The sequence below is a fragment of the Clytia hemisphaerica genome, unplaced genomic scaffold (genome assembly GCF_902728285.1).
Source record: "Clytia hemisphaerica strain Z4C2 unplaced genomic scaffold, Clytia hemisphaerica genome assembly, whole genome shotgun sequence".
Lineage (NCBI taxonomy): Eukaryota > Metazoa > Cnidaria > Hydrozoa > Leptothecata > Clytiidae > Clytia > Clytia hemisphaerica.
In genome coordinates this window covers 66,508-92,189 of record NW_027103625.1, presented here as the reverse complement: position 1 = coordinate 92,189, position 25,682 = coordinate 66,508, and the positions used below count along the sequence as shown (strand labels likewise).

General features: G+C 35.4%; 1 protein-coding gene across 1 annotated transcript; it reads right to left on the bottom strand.

Moving 5' to 3' along the window:
* LOC136802459 (amyloid protein-binding protein 2-like) lies at nt 1–25,674 on the bottom strand. Its single transcript, XM_067059190.1, has 17 exons — nt 25,537–25,674; nt 18,430–18,594; nt 18,149–18,237; nt 15,952–16,124; nt 9,384–9,510; nt 8,551–8,719; nt 8,166–8,222; nt 7,134–7,234; nt 6,431–6,536; nt 5,884–6,008; nt 5,236–5,321; nt 3,786–3,891; nt 3,396–3,480; nt 2,896–2,955; nt 2,471–2,576; nt 1,810–1,887; nt 1–1,371 (listed from the first exon to the last, which is right to left on the bottom strand). The coding sequence occupies exons 1-17, from the start codon at nt 25,549–25,551 to the stop codon at nt 1,181–1,183; spliced, it is 1,839 nt and encodes a 612-aa protein (XP_066915291.1). The 5' UTR covers nt 25,552–25,674; the 3' UTR covers nt 1–1,180.
* Nucleotides 25,675–25,682: the final 8 nt, after the last annotated feature.

The window sequence follows — 25,682 nt, the reverse complement described above, 5'->3', positions numbered from 1 at the left end:
TTCAGAATCAAACATATCAAATTGATAAAATTTATGTGTTTAGAAAATGAAAAATATTATTACAGTATAAAAAAAAGAAATTTTCTAAATCCTTGGGAAAAAAGAGACATACCATAGATCTACTATAAAGTCTCTGTAAAAACCCTATATATCTAAATAAATACTTTTTAACGCGAACCTTACCAAAATATTCTAATAAACAAACGCAAATGTATAAAATACAGAATATTACAAGACACAATTTTTTTACAAATAAACAAATAAACAACAAGAAATATGTAAACAAGCCAACAAATAAACGCCGTAAAACCTCTTCTTTTCGACCATTTTAAAATCCTTTTGACCATTTGTTCCTATTCTTAGTTTTTAGCAATTTTAGCCTAAAATTGTTCTCATTCTCCTTTTATTCTGCAAGATTGAGGAATTCTATGCACTCATATTCTTAATTTTGCCCTTAAAAATTATTCTAATAATTTGCAGATCAGGGTCGTTCTTAAAATGTTCTCCCTTTGGCATCTTTTAGCCTCACTGCCAACATAAAATTATTCTTATGAAAATAAAGAGCGTACAGGATTACTCTCTGTGCTAAACAAATTACCAAGCGTAAATAAGGCCAATTTCGAAGAAGAAGCGGTTTTACTATTTGATACTATAAAAAATATATGATCGATTCAAAAGTTCATTCACGGTGAAGTTACCATTTTTAATGGAGTTGTTCCGTGATAAACTCTATCGATTGGTGAAGATCACGAAATGGGTATCTGACCGCAAGTGCGATTATATCAAGCCATCATCAAACCGGTCCAAGCTAACAAATTCCAGATGTATTCAAAGAGAATTGTATTTTAGAAATAGAATTCACAAACCAGGCAACTCAACATATGGAAATTATCCAGAACCGAAGCCAATAAGCACAATATTTCAAGATTGATATAGATTAGCTTTGCTTCAAGGCTTACAGAAGAGCCAAGCACATAATAACGCTCAGTCTTCAAACATTGTTAAAGATTAGCTCTTGTATCCAGAGGAGCTAGACAGCCATGGGACATTTATATAACCGAGCTATCATTTATGGTGAAACCAGGCATACAGGTCCAATAAGCACATTCTTTCAACGTCCATAACCTATTTTCCTCCAAAAGTTGAATCAGAGATAAAGACTCAAAAAGTACAACTTGCACTAGGTATTGCTTCCAGAGGAGCCAGACCCATAAGAAGCATTTTTCTTGATGTTAGATAAGACTGTTTTGATGTTGGTATCTCTGTCCATTTCAATGTCTAACTTTGTGGGTTGTTTGAATACTTTGTTGCGTCTTTCTTCCATCCAATCATGTAAAGCCATGTGGTAAGTTGATGACTGCTGATGTTGGTCTGTAACATACACAAGAAAATGAAAAATTAACCTACATGAAGTCTCAAAAATATGTTGGTACTTCACTTTTTTATATTTTCTCAGCACCAACATAGGTGCTTTATTATAAAATTATACTCCGTTGGAAAGATATTTTCAAGGAAGAATAATGTAAAAGATTATCTTTCTTTAAAAATAAGTTAAGTGTTCATAGACTTTTGAGACAGACTTTAGTATAACCTTTATCATAGGCAAATGGAGGGTAGTCTAAGGCCAAATAGAAATTATTCATTTCACTGTTTCATTTCATTCAAAATTCACTGTTACTTCTTGGGTAGATTCACGATAAAAAGTTGCAATCTATGAACAATGTCAGTTTTTCACCGCGATTATAGAAAAATTACAGCTTTCCACCTATGCAGTTAATAGAATTATCTTTTAAGAGAAATTGTTCATACTAGTCTTTTCATAAAGATGCGCCAAACCACGATAATCATATTCCAATCCACTGTACCAAACGCCAAACAACTTTCGTCCTAAAAGTGAATAAAAATTCAGGATTGCTTAGGTTTTAAACCAAACTGGCAGAAAAACGTTAAGACAACGTTCTAATACCAATAGTTTAAAGTATGATGGGAGGCAAAAGGGGGCGAACTAAAATCCATAACAAAAAGAAGCGATATTCTAAGAGTGTAAAGCACATATCTTATATAAAACACTAGACAGAGCTACTCCGTCCCTATTTGAATCAAAATAATCCGCCATCTTTGATTAGTAGACCATAGTTCGGTGCCGGTAATTTGATTGATCAAGATCTATCTTTCGCCTCGTTGCTACGTTTCGCGCTGTTCAGGTTTTTTTGCTTGGTTGAAAAAATTACCTACTGTGACCTACTTTCAGCAAAGATGGCGCGTTATTTTGCTTCACCTGCCGTTGCTTGGGAAATACACAGTAGCTCTATCTTTATATAAGATATATATGGTGTAAAGCTGATAAATTTCGAAATTCTAAAAGAAAAGCTTCAACAAGCAAGCATGTCATACAAAGTTGGACCTCTTCAAAAGAAGGTGATCGTGAAAAGTATAATCATGCATAGACGCATGCGCGTGTGGGACTTACCAATATCAATGGATCTCAAATAAAGTGGTTCAGCTAAATCGTAACGTTTCATGTCATAATTATAAAGCGATGCCAAGTGTCCAATGGAGAGTGCGACTTCGTAGTGCTTTAATATGGAAAAGAAAGTTAAGAAATATCTACATTGCTTTCAAACTGCAGTTAAGATTTACCAATACCAACTTTCAAGAGTTTTCAAGAAAAGTCTATTCTAAGCTCTAGTTTAGAAGGTCCACTTTTTGGCCTACTTATTCAAATTTCGATTTAAAGTAGGTAGAGAAAGTTAGCTGTCTCAGATCAATGTATTACTTTTGACGGCAATGCAATGACTTCCTTCAAGATTAAGGCCAACTTTCTGCCAAGTATTTGCCTTCTTTAACAATCAGAATAGACATGGTAGAAAGTTGGTCGTCTAAACTATGACTAACCTCCTTCCCTAGTAGTTTTTCTTTGATTTCGATAGCATTGACATGATTGACTTCTGCTTCCTGTAAGAAAATAACGTAAGAAATTCTCTTGATGAGGAATTTGTGAAAGGGAAGTCTCAATCGTGAAGAGGAAATTTTAGTCTTTAAAATTGGACCCTCTGAAAAATGCTTAATCAAGGGGATACTTTTAAGGAGGTTGATTTTGTGAATTTTTAGATTTCGCAATACGTTAATTTTAAGTATTTTTGAATTTGATATAAAACTATTTTGTGGTTTTTTCTTTTTTGTGACTTGATTCCGTAGATGAGGCCGAAAACCCGCAAAGATCTAACCCCTTTTAAAGTTACCCCCTAGGATATCTAAATGACAAGAGATAGCCCGTTGGGTAACAAGGTGACATCTTCCTTAGATACCAGAGCACAAAAGTAGGTATTTTGACCCTCAATCTGATGGTCATTCTTCAAAATCCCTATTGAATTAAATTGAACTAAAAAACCTACCTTAAATCTTTTCATGGATTGATACAGGCGACCGAGATTTCCATAATGTTTTGCAGTCTGAACGTTTCCTTCACCAAAAGTTTGTCTAGAGAATTAAAAAAGCAGTTTGTTTGATATCATATTGGACTTTTAAGTCAAGTACACCTATTAAGCCCTTGTTACACTAGTCATTGCACAAAAGTTAGTAAAGATTATAAGCCGATGCCGTATAATTAGCCCTATAATGAATTTTTAAGGTTTTATACAATTGTATTGTATTTCATATTTTCTTCAAAGATTTAAAGGTTTACTAGATAGTCTCATCTGTTTGGATTTGGAAAAAAATTACAAACATCATTGTTAGAATGAAGTCACTGAAATGACGTCAAAAGAACGTCGACTGTGACATACTTAGCTAACTTCAGTGCATCAAGATGTAATTTTTCTGCACAGCCTAGAAGCCTAGCTTCCATAACTTTGTTGTCGCTATCTAGAGCAATCTCTTCCAGTATCAGAGCTATAAATGAAAATTGGAAATATAAAATAAATTGTACACCAAGACTCGACCAAACCACATACCTTTATATATCCCTGGACTAAGCTATATCCGCCATCTTTGATCCAATTTCTTTTTGAATTGGTACCCCGTAAAGAAGTCATTGCAGTGTTAAAAATTAACGTCTAACGGCGCTACATCATACAGTAAAACCTCTAATTAACGGACACTCTAAAAGGCGGATACCTCTGATTAGCGGACAATTTAATTTTCCCCGGCCGTTTCCTAGTCAAATCCTCATAAAAAAGCTTCTAAGAGGCGGACACTCAATTAGCGGACAAACTTTTTCGCACGAAATGGCCAAAACCCCTATTTTAGCTCTCCAATTAGCGGACTGAATACCAAACGGGTCACAGACGTCCAAAATCGAAAAAAAAAAATTTAGATATTTTTATTTCAAGCACTTATTAGTCTTATTATTCAAATTATTTCTACAAATTTCCAGTTTTCCCTTGACCCATTCAACGAATTTAGATGGGCCAAAGAAATCATAAATCACTGGTAATTCAAGTCCGTACCCACCACCTCGATTTAACCTCTTGCCAGTCGCTCGAGCTCTGATGGCCTAGTGTCTGCAGATAAGTACTTTAGACCCCAATTTTGTATTTACGACACCCTGGGATGGCCTAATTTCACAATTGGAGCTCCGAGATCAAAAGTTTCTAAAAGGCGGACACTTCTAATTAGCGGACACTAACCCCTTTCCCCGAATGTGTCCGCTAATTAGAGGTTCCACGGAAGGTAGATCTAGCGCTCTCGATGCATTTACACCGTTATTGAGTAGTGCCGCCATTAGGGTACCACTTTTCAAAAAAACTCCGATCAAAGATTTTGCTTGGTCGGGATTGAGAAACTTGGTCCAGGGTATATAAAGGTCAGTGCACCGAACCAATAAAATATCAAATTGAAATGATCTCTGGCAGTTTCAACCCTTGATGTGTAGGTATATTTATGTTCATGATAGCAGCAGCGAAAGGGAAAAATTATTTTAACAGAAAGTGTTTGGCAAGGTTAGATTTTGCTAAGATTTTGACGTCATCAATGATGCCGAAATTTTTACCAAAGATGCCAATTCATATTGAGTGCACACTAAAATATTTCAAGTCAATCGGAATAATATCTAAAGCTAGTTATCTTTTTTTTGGGGGGGAAGGGGGCTCATTGGGAATATTTTCTTTCGGTTTTTGGGATTTCTATCCAAATTTTGAAACAAAGTTGTCCATTGTCATTGTACTAATGATTTTCGCGGTAGAGATACAGAACCGCGGGAATTATAGAACAGTTAAATTATTTCCCTAAACGTACCTTGAACTCTTTTGACGGATGACAACATGAGATGATCTTCTGGTAAAAGTTCAACCATTGTTTTTAGTGCTTGTTCCGCATGGCCTCTACAAATTTGATGAAGAAAGGTTAAGTCTGAAATATTGTGAACACCTTTAGACATGGGGTTTTAAATTTAGTCAAGTTTTAAAATACACTACTTTAGTCCGACATGTTATTTTCTATTTTACGTGGAATTTTCGAACGTTTCGATTTCAAAACATTCGAATCTCGTGGTTAACAACCGAAAATGAAAACAGCATAGCAGAATAGTCAATTCTAAAACTGGACAGACTTCTACCATCATAGGAAAGCACTATCCCAATAAGAAAACAATAGAGAACACTGATACATACCTGGCCTATACTAGACGTCACCCGCGTTTTTTACGCAATTAACATCTATTCCACTTTGCGATTTTTTCGAATGTTTTGAGCCCGGGTTTTCGGGCTCTAAACATTCGATTTTTTGACGTCACTTTTAAATTTCGAAGCTCCTGCAGAGCGAAAAAATCGAATTTGCGTCAAAGCACTTGAAAGGCTTCTATTTTTCGAAAATCGTCAAAGTGGAACTCACTAAGAAACGAGATGAAAAATCCCGGTTTTTAGTGAGGTATTCGCTAATACATACCTGGCACTTTCGAAGTTCCCAATGCTGTAATCACGTACGTATATAGCGTACGCTAAATCTTCGTGCGTCATTGAAGTGACAAGGTTACGGTCACCGAACAGTGATTGACGTATTTGAAGTGCCATCTAAAAGAAAACAGAAACTTAACTAAAAAGATCGTTAAAGTTCTAAGAAAAACCAATGGCGATAATGGAAGATCCATTTAATACCAGACGTATTCTGGTCTGAATCGCAGACCTCTACAAAAGCGCATGTAGTATAAGAAGCACAATTCCGTAAGCGGATACTAGCAGCCCATGGGAATTCCGAATGCAATGTTTTGGCTTAGACGTTAAAGATTAACTCCGTCGTACACCAAAATTAACAAAATTAAAAGATACAGCATCGGTATATAGGTTAACGTAGGAGTTGACGTTAGAGGAATGACTTTTTAACGTTTTGTGTTAGCTAAGATTCAACTTAAACAATTGACCTCTAGCCAAATTAATTCCCTTATGGTATTGAGATTTGAAATTGAGAACTCATTTTTTCATACAGGTGTACTTACCACGTAGAATTTAACAGAAGCGGTGACTGAATCAACACTGATCAAATAAAAACCATAATCAGCCAAACAATCGGCATATTTTGGATGATCTTCTCCAAACCAATATCTAGACAGGAAAGAACAGTCGAAAATATGAATTAAGCGGAGAGCATGATTATCACTTCTATTCTACTTGGTAATTTTCCTGGTAACTTTTCAGTTAACAAGACTTAAGTTATGTCTTAAGTTATCATAATTTTAAGAACGCATTACTTTAGTCGAAAGAAAATGACCAAACAAATGATTAAGATGAAGGATGACGTCATGATCAGTTTTTGTTAGGTTACACATCAGGTTAGAAACTACATCATAGTACCCTTCATGTTCAGTCATATTTTGGTCATTTTCTGTCGGCTAGTGCGATCTAAAAATGACGGTAATTTTCAGTTTTTGAGATATGCCATAACTTACCTGAGGGATAGAGAGATAACTGTAGGCGAGTTTCTGTTGATTGAAACCATTATCAACTTAATGTCAAATGTGGATTAAAAGTAGGAAAAGAGCCCGCGTTCAAAAAACTACTGAAAACGGGAGAACTTATTAATTCAAATCATTTTCCCATATTCATACAAATGCTAATTTAATTGAAAATATAACAGGGATTCCCCATTTTCTCAAATATTAACCATAATTTTAGAGCAGGAGTTTTCGCTTGAGTACATACTTTGCAAGCTTAAGAGCTTCGTTGATGTAGATGTGTGCTTGTGAGAATATCCTTTTGATGATGCAGACTTTGCATGCTTGCCGTAGAGTGTCAACTATAATCTATAACGAATAAATTGTCATGTGTGACGAAAAAAATCTCATTCAGAGTTTTGTTTTGATTGAAAAATTTAAGAAAGAACATACTTGAAATCGAGAAAAATTGGATATAGACAAAAAAGACGGGTTCAAATTTATAGAAGGAGGTATACTAATTTTGAGGTTTAATTTGAATAGTTGTAACTCCAGGGGATTAAGGCGGGGTCAAAATGCTTGCAACGTTACAAATCATTTTCAGAAGCTCATTTTGGGCTCAAACGAAGCGTATGACTAAGTAGAATAGGATTCAGTCTAGGCAGATGTTTTTTCATTTTGAAATTTTGCGTAATTCGCAAAAATCCTCAATTTTGCGCTATTTTGATGACGTCATAAAAATTAAAATCCCAATAACTTTTGATACAATTATCAAAATAATTTCAAATGTTGACCAAAGATGCATATTATTAATGTTTTCAGAATTAAATGAAAAAATTTATGAAATTTGATGACGTCATCACTTTTTAGGCAAAAAAACTAAAATCCTTAAAAAATGCTGACGTCATCAAGATTTTGAAAATTTTTGAAGATTTTTTGGAAATTTTCATTGAAATGCATCTCTGGTGAAAGTTTGAAATTATTTTGATGATTCTATCAAAAGTTATTTGACTTTAAATTTTTATGACGTCATCAAAATAGCGCAAAATTGAGGATTTTTGCGAATTACACAAAATTTCAAAATGAAAAAACATCTGCCTAGACTGAATCTTATTCTAATTAGTTATACGCTTCGTTTGAGCCCAAAACGAGCTTCTGAAAATGATTTGTAACGTTGCAAGAATTTTGACCTCCACGAACCCGCCTTATTCCCGTGGAGAAATCCAACACAGTGCATTAGAAGAATGTTTTAATTTAATACTTAATATTTCTAAATTTTGGGTTAGTGAGAAATTATTACTTTTGGACTCAGATCACAACTGATTTCTTGGACGGCTTGTACTGCCAAATTGTACGCCTGGAAAAAGAAAAAAAAAACTCAATAAAATAAGTAAATAGTCAACCTTCGATAATACGACCTTGAACGGAGAATCTAATTTGGTCTAGCTGTCTACCCGAAGGTAGGTGAGGGCGTCACTCTCCTTTTTCCATCTCTTGAGGTACTGAACATCAAGCAGAGAGGCATCAAGTACGATTTTGGGAATCTTTGGCATGACCTGACTTCGAATCGGACCAACAATTTTGCGCACTGAAGCTGGATGTTCTACCTTCTTGCTACGACTGCTTAGAGAGAGATGAACTACGATACAAGTGTTATCAAAAATCATATTGTGTCGAGATATTACCTTATCATACTGTGATAGAGAAAACATGTACATGCTGCAGGTCGTATAAAACAATGCACAATTCGGATGTAAACCTGAATTGTGCATGTAAGAGAGTAAGAGAGACGTATTCAAGATGGCTTTGTTTGCTTCGTTATATTTGCAATCCACTGTCAACACATGTGATGTCCTAGAAAGAATCAAGATAAACGTTTTCTCAACGTCTACACAACGTTATTAGAAGAATGTTTTATACTGATGTGTTTTAGCTGGCAAAAGCTTAGCTTTTCAAGGCAGATATTTTTCCAACTTGAAAATAAAAATATCCGAACAGTATTATGAATAACTCAAGAAATCTTTTTTAAATTAAATTGCAGAAACTATTTATCATTAAACATCAGACAGTCTGAGGGGTATTAATCGATGAATTATATCGTCAATGATCAGAAAGTAGGAAGATTATTATTGTGATAAACTCCCTCGTGTGAAGATTTAGTGATTTAGTGCTTTCAAACTTCTCGCTCAAACACATTTCCATAACGAAGCGTTGCTCAACAAGAACTAAACAAGTCTTTTGTTTCCAAAAGATAAGTATCCGTGTACCGTATTATTTCGAGTAAACGCCCCCTAAAAAAATGCCCCTCCTTTGAAGGAAAACTTTTAATAAAAGCCCAAATCAAATAAACGCTCCCATCCCCCCTAAAAGTCTAAAACATTAATAAACGTTCGGGGCGCTTATTCGAAGTAATACGGTATGTGAGTACTTAATCTCACTAACACCCAAAAGCGACACCTGTGCTAGCTGCCTTGTTTGTACGCCCTTGCATAAAAGTGCTTTTGAAAAAAGTTCAAACCTTAGAGCTATATCAAATGCCATGGATAACATAGCTGGTTCAATATTTCCATTCAAATCAGATATTTCCACACACTCGAAAACAATGTATGCACTCTTGTAACGTCCATGTTCTGTCAGAAATGAACCTATGAAGCAATAAAAAAGCGGAAAATTTGAAACAAAAAACACAAAAAACTTCCTTCTTCTAAAAGGGATAGACTTGTAAACTTAGTCGTTGAAAAATACCGTAATACGAGAAAATCGAGCTCAAAAGAGGAGCTCGAAAATGTAATTTCGTAGTGGTCCATTTTTCTGAATATCAACAATCAGAAGAAGTGTTACAGTTTTTATCAGAACGTAAACGTCCCTTCAGGAAGAAAACACAACAAGAACTACTCTACAAGAGAAAAAAGATAGCATCGAGCGTAAAAAATGCTCTAAAAAATAATAGCGCATATTACGCATACTATGGTCGCGACAGTGAACTCATTAAATATTTAACACTCCCACTTGACAATATGACAGTGACATGTCATCATTGTCACCAAGTCCAAATATCCCTTAAATGGGTTAACAGTAAGTTTCTACTTTTGTACTCCAAGTAATGTTCGCAACTGTTCAAATTTTACTTTCGACAAACTTTTCGTGAAAATGTCAGCAACAATGTCGTTAGTTGGACAATACTTCACTTGAACAACTTTCTCATCAACAGCTTGTCTGACATAATGATACTTTTTGTCAATATGCTTCGTTCTGGAATTAAGTTTCGGATTCTCGCTAAGTCTGATAGCACCTTGGTTATCCTCGTATAACGTTGTTGGTTTTGTTTGTTTAAAACCAATATCACTTAACAATTGACGTAGCCATACGGCTTCTTGCGTAGAATGACTGAGGAAAATGTACTCAGCCTCGGTTGTTGACAGGTCAACAACGGATTGACGTTGAGATCTCCACGTTACAGGAGATGTACCGACTTGAAAAACATATCCAGATGTCGACTTTCTGGATGACTTATCACCAGCCCAATCAGCATCGGCGTAGGCTGATAATTCAACATTTCTCGATTTTGACGAAACATAAACTAAACAATGATCCAAAGTTCCTTGGATGTAACGAAATACGCGTTTAACACCTTTCCAGTGTTCTTCACTAGGATGGGACATGTATCGACTCAATACTCCCACTGAATAAGACAGATCTGGACGAGTTCCGATCGACGCATAGATCAAGGAACCGATAGCAGCTTGATAATTTTTCAGGTTGACAGGCTTCTCATCAGGAGCAAGTTTTTCGAAAGACTTTCATGTCTCCATTGGTGTTGAGATTGGTCGGCATTCGGCCATGCCGAATCGTTGCAGAACATTGCGAAGATAAGCAGATTGATCAATTCGAATGATCCCAGCTTGTCGATATCTACGAACTCTCATACCAAGGATGTAATTGATTTCTCCCTGATCGACCCTGTCAAACTTCTCGGCTAGATTCTTCTTCTCCCGTTTGAGCAAATTGATATCGTTTGATGCGAGGGTAAAACCGTAAACGTAAACAATAATGATCAAAGAGGTTGTGTCGTTCTCCTTGATACATTTCGAATAAACACATGGGTCAGCATCAGCAACTTTGTACCCATTTGATCTCAAATAACTGTCAATAGTGACATTCCATAGACGAGCCGATTGTTTCAGTCCATAAATACTTTTGTTCAGTTTACAGACTTTGGACGGATCTTTCATGAAGCCTTCTCTGGTTGCTTCATAAAAATTTCAGCATCTAATTCACCATTCAAAAATGCGGTTTTGACATCCATCTGATGTATATCGAGATCTAATTCGTTGGAAACAGCTAAAACAGTTCTTAACGAATTGTACTTTGCAACTGGGGCGAAGGTTTCGTCATAGTCATTCCCTTTCTCTTGAGAATAACCCTGGGCGACGACACGAGCTTAGTATTTCGTAATCTCGACATCTGCACCTCGTTTTTCTTTGAAAACCCATCGACTACCGACAACATTTTTGCCTTCAGGTAAATCAACTAAGTCCCATGTATGGTTTGCAACTAGCGAATTCATTTCATCATCAATAGCTTTCCGCCAGTATTCAGCTTTCTCACAGGTTGTCGCTTGTGTGTAGGTCTGGGGCTCATTGGAATCAACAGCAACATTCGCCAATTCCCACCAATTGCCAGTGATGACACCTAAACGATCAGGCGCCTTACGATCACGTTGAGCGCGTTGAGAAACCTCGACAGGTTCTCCTTGAACAGCTTGATCAGGAACGACTTCTGGTACAGCTTCCGGTGCAGCCTCTTGCACGACTACAGGAGCGACTTCAGGAACAATGTCATTATCGAAATAAAACTGGCATTGTTCATCAACTATGTCCTCTTCCTTAGAATTTCCGGTAACGAGTGGAAACTCCTTTTCGAAGAACAGGACATCATTACTACGGATCATCTTTCCAGTTTCAGGGTTGAACAATTTATATCCTTTGCTGTCATTTGGATAACCAACGAAGATACACGGTATGGAACGTTTGTCAAGCTTACTCTTCTGCTTCTCAGACGGAACGTGAACCATAGCTTTACATCCAAATACACGTAGATGACTAACAACAGGCTTCTTCTCGAACCAGCATTCGATAGGCGTTTGATCTTTCAGCTTCCATCTCGGACTGCGATTTCGAATGTAGACAGCGGTTGCGACGGCTTCAGCCCAGAATTCTAATCCAAGGTTGCTTTGATGAAGCATTGATCTTGCGAGGTCGAGGATGGTACGATTCATTCTCTCTGAAACACCATTTTGTTGTGGAGAATAAGGGATTGTAAACTCACGTTGAATCCCTTTGTCTTTGCAGTATCGATTGAACTCTGTGGACGTGTACTCCACCATTATCGGTACGAAGACGTTTGACTGTTCGCAGTTTCTGCACTTTCTGACCAGTGGCATTCTCCATCAAACTAACATACTCCTTGAATTTCGACAAAGTTTCACTTTTAGCTTTCATTGTATACAGTACTGTGTATCTTGAATAATCATCAATAAACGTGACGAAATACTTTGATCCTCCGAAAGATTCGGTACTCATAGGTCCACATACGTCACTGTGGATTAACTGAAGTGGTTCCTTTGTCTCAGCATCTGAACTCTTCGGGAACGAATCTCGGTGCTGCTTTCCGAGAGCACACCCTTCACATTTGGGATCGACCGATTTTTCAGGACTGATGAGCAAACCATTGACAAGTTCTTTCTCATTCAAGAACTTCAGGCTTTCGATGACCGAAACGTTCATGCCATAGATCAATGTCATGTCGAGCTTGAGTAACATAACAAGCCTCGTCGACAGTATTCAGTTTGTACAGTTTTCCATGTTTCTGACCAATCGTGTAATATTTCTCGTTGATTTTCAAATTACATGATTGTCCTTTGAATTCGACTGCAGCTCCTTTCTCGGTTACGGATGGAAGTGAGAACAGTTTATTTTTCAACTTTGGTACGTATAAGACATCATTCAGAAGAATGTCGACTTTCTCTTTACCGTTCAAAACAGTCACGCGTACTTGACCTTTTCCAAACGATTGTAGTTGACTATCATCCGCTAATTGAATGTTCAACGGTTGATCAAATTTCTTGTAATTATCAATACTCTTTCGTTCGTAAGTCATATGCTGTGATGCTCCGGAATCGATCCACCATTCGTCGCCGTTCGATTCTTGGTTCGACTTCAAGGCAATCTCCGGTTGTTGATCGGTTACAAGGTTAGCCTTCTCTTTCTTGGCTTTCTCGTCGGCTTTCTTCTTTGCGCAATCTCGAGCAAAGTGATTCTTCTCATGGCAGTAGTGACAGGTTAACTCCTTCGACTTTTTATCTTTGCTTTTACGATCTCGACCTTGGAATTTCGGAGTTTTCGAAAGAAATGCATCGTCACGTTTCCCTTTCGACATTGGGCTTTTGAATTTCTCTGCTTCATGAATCAAACGATCCCTAACATATTCCCAGGTAAGATTGTCCTCGGCGATTGTCTCTAATGCGGTTATCAGGAAATTGTAATCATCACTCAAACTACTGATCAGTATGATTACCAAGTCATGTTCAGCGATTGGATCACCAATTGCTTCCAAATGTTCAGATATAGTTTTGACGTCGTTTATATGTTGGATGATTTCAGCACCTCTCTCGAGCTTCATGGAATACAACTTTCGTCTTAGCTGTATCTTACGCAATAAAGTCTTTTGTTGAAAATGCTTTGCGAGACTATCCCAGGCATCCTTGCCAGTCTCTGATGCACGAATATAAATTTGTAGACTTGTAGAAACAGATAAACATACACTAGCAAGTGCCATGTTCTCTCTTTTCTTAAATTTTTTTCCTCTGCAGTGGCATTGTCACCAATTTTCTGTGCCATTGACAATGTCCCATAAATCCTTTCCAATTAGGAACATTTTCATGTTAAATTTCCAATTGTGGTAGTTTTCAGCAGTTAGCTTATCGAACTTACAATCAAAGTCCTTTTCAGCAGCCATCACGAATTATCACAATAATTCAACAATAATCAACAGAGATAATGCACTGGACCAGAATAAACAAAATATCAGTTATCAGTTTGTTGTGGACGTTGTGTCTGGGCCCATAACCTGTTAAAGTTTTTATCAGAACTTACAACGCCGTCGGGAGAATCGTATTCTGCTAAATGGCTTTTCGCCGAGTTTTGCTTTGTTGTGTAACTTTGATTTAAATATTTGTCAAATAACGGGACAAAGTTCTCCTCGGCCGCGTCTTCATTCTCGTTTTCGCCCTTTTTATTGTTTTTTAAAAAATTTACTAGTTCCAATTTAGCTTGAGTGACGTCAGTCATCTCTATGTTGTCTTAATGACAAGAGCCAAAGACTGGAAAAGACTACTGAGTAAAAATCACGCCCTTTTATTGTCTTTAATAACGGTGTCAAATTACATTTCCTTCCGTATATAAAGCCCGACATCTCTTCAGGAAGAAAACACAACAAGAACTACTCTACAAGAGAAAAAAGATAGTATCGAGCGTAAAAAATGCTCTAAAAAATAATAGCGCATATTACGCATACTATGGTCGTGACAGTGAACTCATTAATTATTTAACAAGAAGCTTGTTGCCTTAAAAAAATATCTCTGATATTAAAAATTCTTAAAAAAATATCTCTGATATTAAAAATTGTCTACATTTGTGGGCTTAAAAGGTTTTTTTGAATATTTTTTGAATCGTGCAATTCCGTAACACCAAAATAATTAACAGAGTTAACATATTATTTCTGATTGATGCTAATTGCACTCGATTTTAATTTTTGACATTTTCATTATTCTATTTTGGCTTAAAAAACTCTCAGATTATTACAAGTTAAATCAAGCTCATTGGTTAAATGCAAAATGCTAATTTGTTTCAACTTAAGCCAAATTCGTTGAAATTAGATTTAAATTTGATTATTTCCAATTTCCTGAGGATGGAAAACCCTGATATTGTGGTGACAGACCCTCTAAATCCATTTAATGAACGACAAACCATGACGATAATGTTCTTTTTGTTAGTAAAAAGTCATTACCGTAACAAAAGATTTAGTAGATACTAAATGATTTCCCTTGTCTTTGTAATTACTAATTAGTGTTAATTTAATTTGTAACGAGTATTAGTTAATTCAATTACAGCATGCACGTGATTATCACATTTGTTTTGCAAATAGATGATCTCATGTATCTACAGGGTGTCCCTAATAAAAGTATCGAGTTTGAACATGCGATTGAGTAGAAAGTTTTAAGTGTGTATTCACAAAATTGTATTTTAAGCTCTCCCTCTTTTTTCTTTGTCATTACGTAACAATAAAAACATACTCTGCCTGTTTGCAAATGCAACGAAATTACGATCATGAGAAAAACGCAACAATTAAAACATGTTTGTAAAGAATCGTATGTAAAACTATGAAAATAATAAAAATGGAATGTATGGAACAATAAAAAAGTAAAACGCACGAGGGAATTTGAATTGTAAAAGGGCTATTGATTAATTTATAAGTTGTAACTACCTTTTGTAATGAGCCTATATGATGGAGAACGTTCTTATATTTTAGCGATAACACACACAAACTTTTTTACTCAATCGCACGTTCAAACTCGATACTTTTATTAGGGACACCCTGTATAACCTCAAGCAGAATCGCACCCATGCATATCAGAGAAAGATACTGCAGGGTGTCCCGAAAAAAAGTATCGAGTTCGAACATGATTCTGAGAAGACGGTTCTTGAACTTTCTTTGCAAGTTTCATAGCGTTAAAGTTATTGAGAATTGCTTTTTGTAAAAGTCGTTCATAAAAGATGTCTGATGACAATTAATATGACACAGAGAGGAACTTTGATAAACATTGCAGATTTAGTGAAACACACACTTTCCATAGAAGTGGTACGACTCGATACTTTTTTTCGGGACACCCTGTATTTCCTGCTATTTCTTATACATACCATATTATATAGGTCTTGAATTTTCGTCTTGAGGGAGGCGTATTAAAGTTATAGGTGTGGTTAAAAACGAGGCTGATAGAATTCTGATACACTCCCTGGAAGACTTACCTAGAATGATACTTTCATGAACAAACTGCATCAATTCGTTCAGGTTACATATGTTTTCTTTGGTGAATTGTTTTTTCAGCATTTCACAAGCTGCTTTCTTCTGCTCTGCCAGAAAGTAATCAAAATCTTTCTCCTTGGTTAAAACTAAATTCAACGCCTGATGCATTGTAATCCTGTATTGGAGAAAATAGATTACTTTAAATTTAAACAAGTAATACTTTAATGGACCTACCTATTTATAAAACGAATAATTAGAATTTAATGGAAGTAATGTATAATTTTGGGCATTGCCATTTTACATCATTGTGCAAAATATCATGAAAATCTGTCGAGTATAAGTTGAAAAAATGAAGGAAAACCGTTTTACGCCGGTTTTCGGCTGTTCCGGCGATTTTTAAGGAGTTCCGGATTCAAAGGATGATTTTTTTGGAAATCAAACGATGCTAAGTTTTGAGCATCATCATAAAGAACATTTTTCTGTAAAGAAACAATTAAATAAGTTGAAAAAATGTGACGGAAATGTGAAAAAACGACGATTTCCGGCACATTTCCGGTTCTACAGACCGGAAAAAAATTTTTTTCGGCAAACGGTTTTTCGACACCTTTTCGGCAGTACTAATGTGCATCTATGTGCAAAAATCGCAAAAAACTAATGAGAAAATCTCGAGAAAATCTCAAAAAACCGCTTTTTTCGGGACATTTCCGGTTCTACCGGCCGGAAAATTTTTTTTTTCGAAAATTGGGCTCTGTCACATTTTGGGCATTGCCATTTTACATCATTGTGCAAAAAATCATGAAAATCTGTCGAGTATAAGTTGAAAAAATGAAGGAAAACCGTTTTACGCCGGTTTTCGGCTGTTCCGGCGATTTTTAAGGAGTTCCGGATTCAAAGGATGATTTTTTTGGAAATCAAACGATGCTAAGTTTTGAGCATCATCATAAAGAACATTTTTCTGTAAAGAAACAATTAAATAAGTTGAAAAAAATGTGACGGAAATGTGAAAAAACGACGATTTCCGGCACATTTCCGGTTCTACAGACCGGAAAAAAATTTTTTTCGGCAAACGGTTTTCGACACCTTTTCGGCAGTACTAATGTGCATCTATGTGCAAAAAATCGCAAAAAACTAATGAGAAAATCTCGAGAAAATCTCAAAAAACCGCTTTTTTCGGGACATTTCCGGTTCTACCGGCCGGAAAATTTTTTTTTTCGAAAATTGGGCTCTGTCACATTTTGGGCATTGCCATTTTACATCATTGTGCAAAAAATCATGAAAATCTGTCGAGTATAAGTTGAAAAAATGAAGGAAAACCGTTTTACGCCGGTTTTCGGCTGTTCCGGCGATTTTTAAGGAGTTCCGGATTCAAAGGATGATTTTTTTGGAAATCAAACGATGCTAAGTTTTGGGCATCATCATAAAGAACATTTTTCTGTAAAGAAACAATTAAATAAGTTGAAAAAAATGTGACGGAAATGTGAAAAAACGACGATTTCCGGCACATTTCCGGTTCTACAGACCGGAAAAAATTTTTTTTCGGCAAACGGTTTTCGACACCTTTTCGGCAGTACTAATGTGCATCTATGTGCAAAAAATCGCAAAAAACTAATGATAAAATCTCGAGAAAATCTCAAAAAACCGCTTTTTTCGGGACATTTCCGGTTCTACCGGCCGGAAAAATTTTTTTTTCGAAAATCGGGCTCCGTCACATTCGAGGGTTTATAATAATGCACCTTTGTGCAAAAAATCAGAAAAATTGAATGAGCCAATCTCGAGAAAAGTTGGTAACTAACGTACTAACTAACTAACTAACGAACACAGGTTAATTTATAGGACCTCCACCCCACCGGGGTAGGTCCAAAAATTATTATACTAACACTTTTCCTTATTCAAAATCTCCAATGATCAAATTTTGAAGCTGATACATGTTTATCTTAATTTCAAATTATTGGATATTGACAGCTTTTCCTAAATCGTCACTTTGGAGTAAAGATCTATCTATTAATAGCTTTTAAAGTTGAAGATGTTTGAAAAAGACTGTTGCAGACCCTATATGGAAATTTATTGATCATGTCACAAAAGGTTTTTCCGAGCAGCATGATTTTATCGATTGTAAGAGTGACACTTAAGACACGTACTCAAGCATCTGATTTAAGCCTAAGTGTTCCCATGATAAATGAAATTCAAAAATAGCTTTACCAATTACAAGGATGTTTAATAAGCCTCTCCAACAGAGATAGATTGGACATCAATCTTTGCAAATTATCGACAAGTTTCAATTGACACATCTACAAAGAAAAAACAATAACAGCGTCAGTTAAGTTCAGTACTGTACTGCAAATGTTAGCCCAATAACCAATCCTATGGTATGCATTCACTAAACTGAGAATCGAAAAGTGTAACGTTTCCTTTAAATAAGGCTGAAAAATAGGTGAAGAAAGGTTAAACTTTAAGATTAATCCAAAGAAAAACAAAATTACCTTTTTGAAGAGGTCAATCAATTGGGAAGATGGGAGAGCTTGGACTTGTTCAAAGAAATAATGAACATTTCTTGCAACATATTCCAAACTAATCACTCGTAGTTGTAGAAGGTTTGGTTTGGATGGTTTCAAATCTTTCTTTTCATGCGGGACCCACTCTAGATCCTAAAAAAAATATAGATTAAATGATTTAAGAGAGTTGTGAGGTTGAGCTATTTAATTTTGTACTTTTTAAACACTTACTAGTTATTCTATTCTAAAGGTTATTTTATTTGTTTTTCGTAAGCTTGTCTTAGTGGAATTGTAATCAAGGGATGCCACGTGCCCTAGCAACCACCCTGCCACCCATTAGGTAAGGACAATGTGTAGAGAAAAACATTTACATTTCGGAATCGGGACAAAAATTCACTTTCAGGATCACTTTTACTTACAATTTATTGGGTTTTTAAAACCTTGAACTGTCTTATACTTGAAAATTAACGTAGGAAATGATGTAGTAAAAAAATGTTAACTTCTGTTTGACTGTGCATGTACCTAATTCTGCAAAAACCTGAACCCTACTCATCTGTCAAAGGAATCTCAAACCGGGTAGGATAAGCAAGCACTTGTATATGCAGGCATAACTTGTAACTGTTTAATTGTGTACTTGGTTCCTTGGACTTTAAAGCGTGTGATTGAGAAGCTTTTTAGACAGTGCAGAATTCACTTGCTTACCCCTTTAATTTCCTGGAGATTTGAAAGTCCAAATTTTCAGAGCGTAGTTAGCGAGATAAGTTTGCCAATACCTTTGTATGGTTTTAAAATGTCCAATGACAGGCACCTAACAAGTTGATCTGGCCGAAATTGCTACCAAATGCAATATCCAGGTGGTCAGTACAGCCAGATTATTGTATAGAATTTGGTTAAACAAGTGATACTTTTATGGACCTACCTGGTTATGAATTTAACACATATAATTGATATCTACGTGAGCATGACCGTTAAACAATCATTCAGAACACAAATAGTGACGATCTATTAAAATTAGTCGTTTATAATATTCTTTCATATTCAAAACTTCGTGAGCAAAAAAAACATCTATCTCATCAAAGAATTGAGTAATTTGACTAAGAACATTGTTAATAGTGATTCTTATAGATAAACATGCGTTTTTTGAGCCAACAAAATTTTTTGCAAAAATCTGCTTGAGCCATCTTTTACCTATTTTCATCCAATTTTTCACAAAGTCCAAACAACCCGTTTTTTTAGCCGTTTTTTGGCCCAAATTTGCCCAAAAACATTTTCTTTCGAAAATCGGGCTCCGTCACATTCGAGGGTTTATAGTTAGGCATCTTTGTGCAAAAAATCATAAAGAATGAAAGAGCCAATCTCGAGAAAAGCTAATACCTAAGTAATCGATAATGTGCTTATAAAAAAATATTGAATTTGGCCAGTTTTTCTATAAAAACACGCCAAGCAACCAAAATTTCTTGTCTAAACACACATATATTCTTCAATAGTAAGCCCTCATGAGCAAAAAAACATATATCTCATAAAAAAATTGAGTAATTTGACTAAGAACATTGATGTATGCTTATTAATAGTGATTCTTATAGATAAAAATGCGTTTTTTGAGCCAACAAATTTTTTTGCAAAAATCTGCTTGAGCCATCTTTTACCAATGATGTTAGCCTATTTTCATGCAAAAAATCAGAAAGAATTAATGATCCAATTTTTCACAAAGTCCAAAAAACCCGCTTTTTAGCCGTTTTTTGGCCCAAATTTGCCCAAAAAATTTTTTTTTTCGAAAATCGGGTTCCGTCACATTTTGGCCACTACCATTTTGCACCTTTGTACCAAAAATCAAAAGATTCCTTTGATCCAATCCTGAGAAAAGTTGGTAACAGACGGACGGACGGACGGACGGACGGACTAACACAGGTTAATTTATAGGACCTCCACCCCACCCCCCACCGGGGTAGGTCCAAAAAGCAGCAGCTTGACACTTTGAGCATTATAGGCTACCAAAATCGTCTGCCTTAACACACCACAAGTAGAGGGGGATAGACCTTGAAATTGCTAGTTATGATGTCATGTTGAATAGTTTAAAAACTCCAGCCTCAAAACAATGAAACATTATTAATGCATATATTTATTACAAGTTTGCATTAATTTTATCTTATCATTGTTTTGATGCTGATGCTGGAGTTTTTTATAGTTACTAGCAAAGGTCTATCACTCTGTTGCTCTCAGCCAGACTCTCCCACTTGATAAATCAATAACTTTTGCTAATTGATGGCCAATAACCAATAACAGTAATAGACAATAAAAAATCAAGACTTTAAGGGATTGCCTATCAATTGATCATAAATTTTGGATATTATATATTGACTCTAAGATGCAATACAATCAATAGCCACAATCGTGAATTGATGAAAAAACCAATTAATGATCAATCTATACTCAAGATTTATAAATTAGACTTGATTACATTGACTTGAATTGACTTTTAGCAAACGTTTGAAAAAGACCTTTTGCTAATTAGGATGTCATGTTGAATCGTTAAAAGCTTCAGCATTAAAACAATAGCACATAATGCATAACTATGGACCTTTTCCTAGGCACAATGTCATGTGTCAGATAATTTTCAAAAAGCTCCAGCATAAATCATGATACCTCCATGTTTTAACAGATGTGAGGGAAACTTTAGTTATCACAATTTATGCTGGAGTTTTCAATTATCCAACATGGACATCAAGCAGGGGGGGGTCAGCACTAAAATTTCAGACATCATGACTTTTAGTGACGTGGTGGTATTACAAAAAAAGCCTTAAAGCATTTCAGTACCATGTGTACTAAAATCCTAAATTAGGTGGGGTCTTCAAGAAATTTAAGAAAAGTTTTAAAAAAAAATCATCAAATTTTAGGAAATTTAACTATTGACCGAGCATTTTAGGCAAAATGAAAAAAATAAAAACTTTTCAAATAAGATTTTAACACCTCTGTGTCACAAATTAAGCAAAAATTTCGTCCTCGGTGGGAAAATACCCTTGAATTTCAGCCCCACTGGGAAATTGACTTTGATTTCATCCCCACTCGAAATTCCATGTTTAAAAATTGCACTCCAGAACCATCCCAACTGGGTTTTTTAACCTTGGAACAATAGAATTTTTATCCCCACTGAGGAAAACAGTTCCACCGGGGCTGTGAAACAGGGGTGTATTTAATGTTCTGCTTTTATATACTATGGAATAAAAAATGTTTTCGAAGTTGAATGCTTTGTCTTTGTAAAGAACCATGGATAACTGAACAGAAAAGAAATAGCAAGCTGTAAATTAGAGGTAAAAAATAACCAATCAATCTTTGCAATAACTAAAGTAGAGCAGAGCAAAAGTGTCTTGACTGTTTTTGAGTCTTTATATATCTAGAATAGAGAGAGATAGATCAGGTTCATTAACAGCTTAAATAACCAGAGTTGGCATTTTATTGAAAGTCCAAAGACCCATTCTCTGAAACGAGTTCCAAAGTAAGCCTAATTTAGGTGGTCACTATGCTAAAATGTCAAAAAAAACTTTAGTACATGTGTACTAAAATTCCTTTTTCAAAAATTAGGTGGGGGTATGTCAAAAATCGTCAAAAAACCTTTTAGTACTCATATATGTCTTGGATTTTAGTACCGAGCCCCCCCTGCATCAAGCCTAGGAAAAGGTCTATTTTATAAGTATGCATTAATTTTGTTATCATTGTTTTGATGCTCAAGTTTTCACTTATTCATCCTTACTAGCAAAAGGTCTATTATTATCCAAATGCTGTCATGTTCAAATAAATTTCTATTTGAAAATTTCAAAGCAGTCGTTTTTATATATTTCCTCTCTTAGAAACGTACAGTACAGTACTTATGTGCTCACTACCATCTGATTTTCCGTAGAAGAAAGAAATCTTTCGATATATCCACCAGGTCATAAGTTCCGGGACGCACTTTCGTTTTTGAGAGATCCCTCTATTCCTTCTTTATCCCAGGCTGAATCCCTCTAAATAGGAATGAAGATAATTCCGGATCGGGAAGTGCTAGGAACTTGAAATTTTGAGAGAATGTGTTCTATTATGCTCTTTAAAGGATAAAATAAAAAGAGAGTATTTAATCTTCGCCAATTTTTCAAAATTTGGCTAAAACAGAACATTTTGAATCAGACTAATCTAGTTACAGATCGCCGTATTTAAATTCCAGAGATATTGCTTTGATTTCTTAGGCCTTGATTACACTTATACATTGAAGTAAAAGTAATTCTGCACATGTAAATAGCTCAGTAAACGAGGTCCAGCAAAATTTCCTGGAAAATAGCCTATCTTGTTGTGCGCAGATTTAGGTGGTTGTTTCCTCATCTGTTAATCTTTTTCTTGAGAATTTTGGTTCAAATTAGTTTTTGAGGTTGACTCAGGTCAAATCTTTTCATCTATGACTCAAAACTTAGGTAATTTCTCAAAGTTTTGTTAAATGTTTATTTCATTAAAAAGCACCAGTTTATTTTTTCATAAAACACTTTAGAAGTTTTGTGGTGCATTCTTTTGCTTGCACGCCAAGTAAATGATAAAGCACTTATTGCAAAATTAATCTTTAATGCATACGTTTCAGGGGGCGTAAGTGTGGCTAACTGAAAGGAATGGGTCAATTTGATACCGGCAGGTCCAAAATGCATAAAACATAATGCATATTGCATAATGCATAATGCATAATGCATAATATTTGAAAAATGTCAATTTTAGAGCCTATAATAAGGAGAATTTTAAAGATTATACTTTCAACAAAACAAATATACCAATTTCTACCAGAAAATAAAGGGTAGAAAGCTGTAAATTTGAATTTTGAAAGATGAAGAAAATCCATGATCCACTGAAAATGCTTGTCGCCATTTTGATTTTCATAGTTGTATTTTACAGAACGTAGTATAATGTAGAAAAAACACGAAAATATCTACTCCGTATGTTACTTTTCTAACCCGAAAACGTAAATTTTATAGCAAGATCTTTCTGGGTTTTCTCAGAGATCTTTTCGAACAATTGCTAATAAATTTCAACAGGTTTTCTCTCTTACTGAACCATGTGAATGCTTTTTTGTTAGATAAGCCAATATCCAGCCAATATACATAAATTAAAGAGCTTCATCCGGAAGCTAGATAAAAGAAAATAGACTTCGAATCTTTTTACATTCGAATGTTTATGTTGTTTTTTTATCTGATCTGTTGCATCTTCTTATTATGGCCTATTATTTATGCTGACGGAAAACCCTTTGTTGTTATGATTCGAATATTTTCTCTTTCGTTCGGATCTGTTCGGATTCGAAAAGTAAATATTATGTCTGGGGAAATCCCTCTGATTGGAATGTTTACAAGGAACTCTTCTAGAGAGGTTTTCGCGGTTTTAGCCTCTGCAAAGGAGAGTTTCAGATAATATAAAATCGTTCTGTAAATTACACAATACTATTATGCATTATGCAATATGCATTATGTTTTATGCATTTTGTACCTGCCGAATTTGATACACCTTTTGAACTTCTTAGAAATTGCCCAGGAAAATGCGCCCTCCACCAATTGTGTATAAAATTGTTTTGGAGGTAAGCAAACACGTTTTTGCCAACTTTCCCTAAGGAAACACAGTCAAAAATGGGTATGTTTAACACCCAGAGGCCAAACAATGAAGAGAACTGTAAGTTGGTCTAATGTCGACATCCCTCTTGATTTTGTCACCCTTCTTTAGAGATGGGAATAATAGTTGATTGAAACTAATTTTCTTTGCTTAGTAATCAGCTGAGGAGTCCATCAGTGACCTTCCTATTATTCATATCTCTAAAGAAGCAGTGCTGCAAATAGGGCAATTTCAGTTGGCCTGTAATTTTTTGAGTGTAACGAGCAGGGGGTCTGGCGGAACCATCTTTGTAGTCTGTTATTACAGAATGAATTATTCGATTATTAGATTGGCTAAACACCTATCTTAATTTAAAAACTGTTCCTCTGTTAAGTATTAATCTAAGCCTCTAATCTTCAAATTTTAACCGGACAAAATAAAAAATTGAGCTTCAGAATGACCGGTAGAAACTACGAAATAACCGGTAATTACCGGTCACCGGCCGTTATTTGAAGCACTGAAGAAGAAAGTCAAAATTAGAAGAGGGATTTTGACATTAGACCAACGTATGGTAATAAAATATGTGCGCACAACTGTTTTGCAAAATAAAGGAAAGGTGTATTGCAATTTAAATTATCAAATACAATCAATCGTAATATTGAACTAATCTAACATCATCAAAGATGGATAAAACGTAGAAAATGAATCAAACCAACTGAACATAATCGCTTAGCGATAGAAACCATGCCATTGCTGTTTTATTTGAATGCAATATTGAACAAAATATAATAATACTCAGGAATTGGGGCTGTTTGATTGAGATTCAATTGCATTCGATAATCAAATTGCAATTCTTCAATTGTGTTTGATTATACTGGCTTGACTCAATCGCAATTTTGTTTCTAACACTGTCTGGACTAAACTCAGTTCAGAGCAGTGCTGCAAATAACGGCCGGTGACCGGTAATTACCGGTCATTTCGTAGTTTCTACCGGCCTCAATCTTTCATTTTGTCCGGTTAAAATTTGAAGATTAGAGGCTTAGATAAATACTTAATAGCGCTTCTAATTAAAGGAGGAACAGTTTTTAAATTAAAATAAGTGTTTAGCCAATCTAATAATCCAATAAGTCAATCTGTAATAACAGACTACAAAGATGGTTCCGCCAGACTCCCTCGTTACACTCAAAAAATTACCGGCCAACTGAAGTTTCCCTATTTGCAGCACTGCAGAGATATGTAGTTTTTTATCTTGTTGAAAAAGATATCTTCATTTTGCCATGCCTATCGGAATCAATTGATATCAAATCAATTAATTGGTTATCAATTGGTCATTGATTGGAAAAAGTTATCAATTTTATCACGTGCAGTTAATAGTGAGAGAGTCTGGTCTCAGCTATCGGGATCCCAGCTTTAGCTGCTTAGCATCAAACCAATCAAAACAGAAAAAAATGGCTGTCTAAAAATCTGTTTCCTCAGACTAATATGATAAAAGTGAGATTTACATACCATTAACTCATCCATGATGACATAAATACTCAAAGATTCACGATGTTTCCATGCTTAAAAAATTACTTTTGCCTTGCTATTAACAGGCTGAAAGTTTTGAGTCATTTTGATGTCTTGCTGCAGAAATCCATTCAAAATTTTTTTTG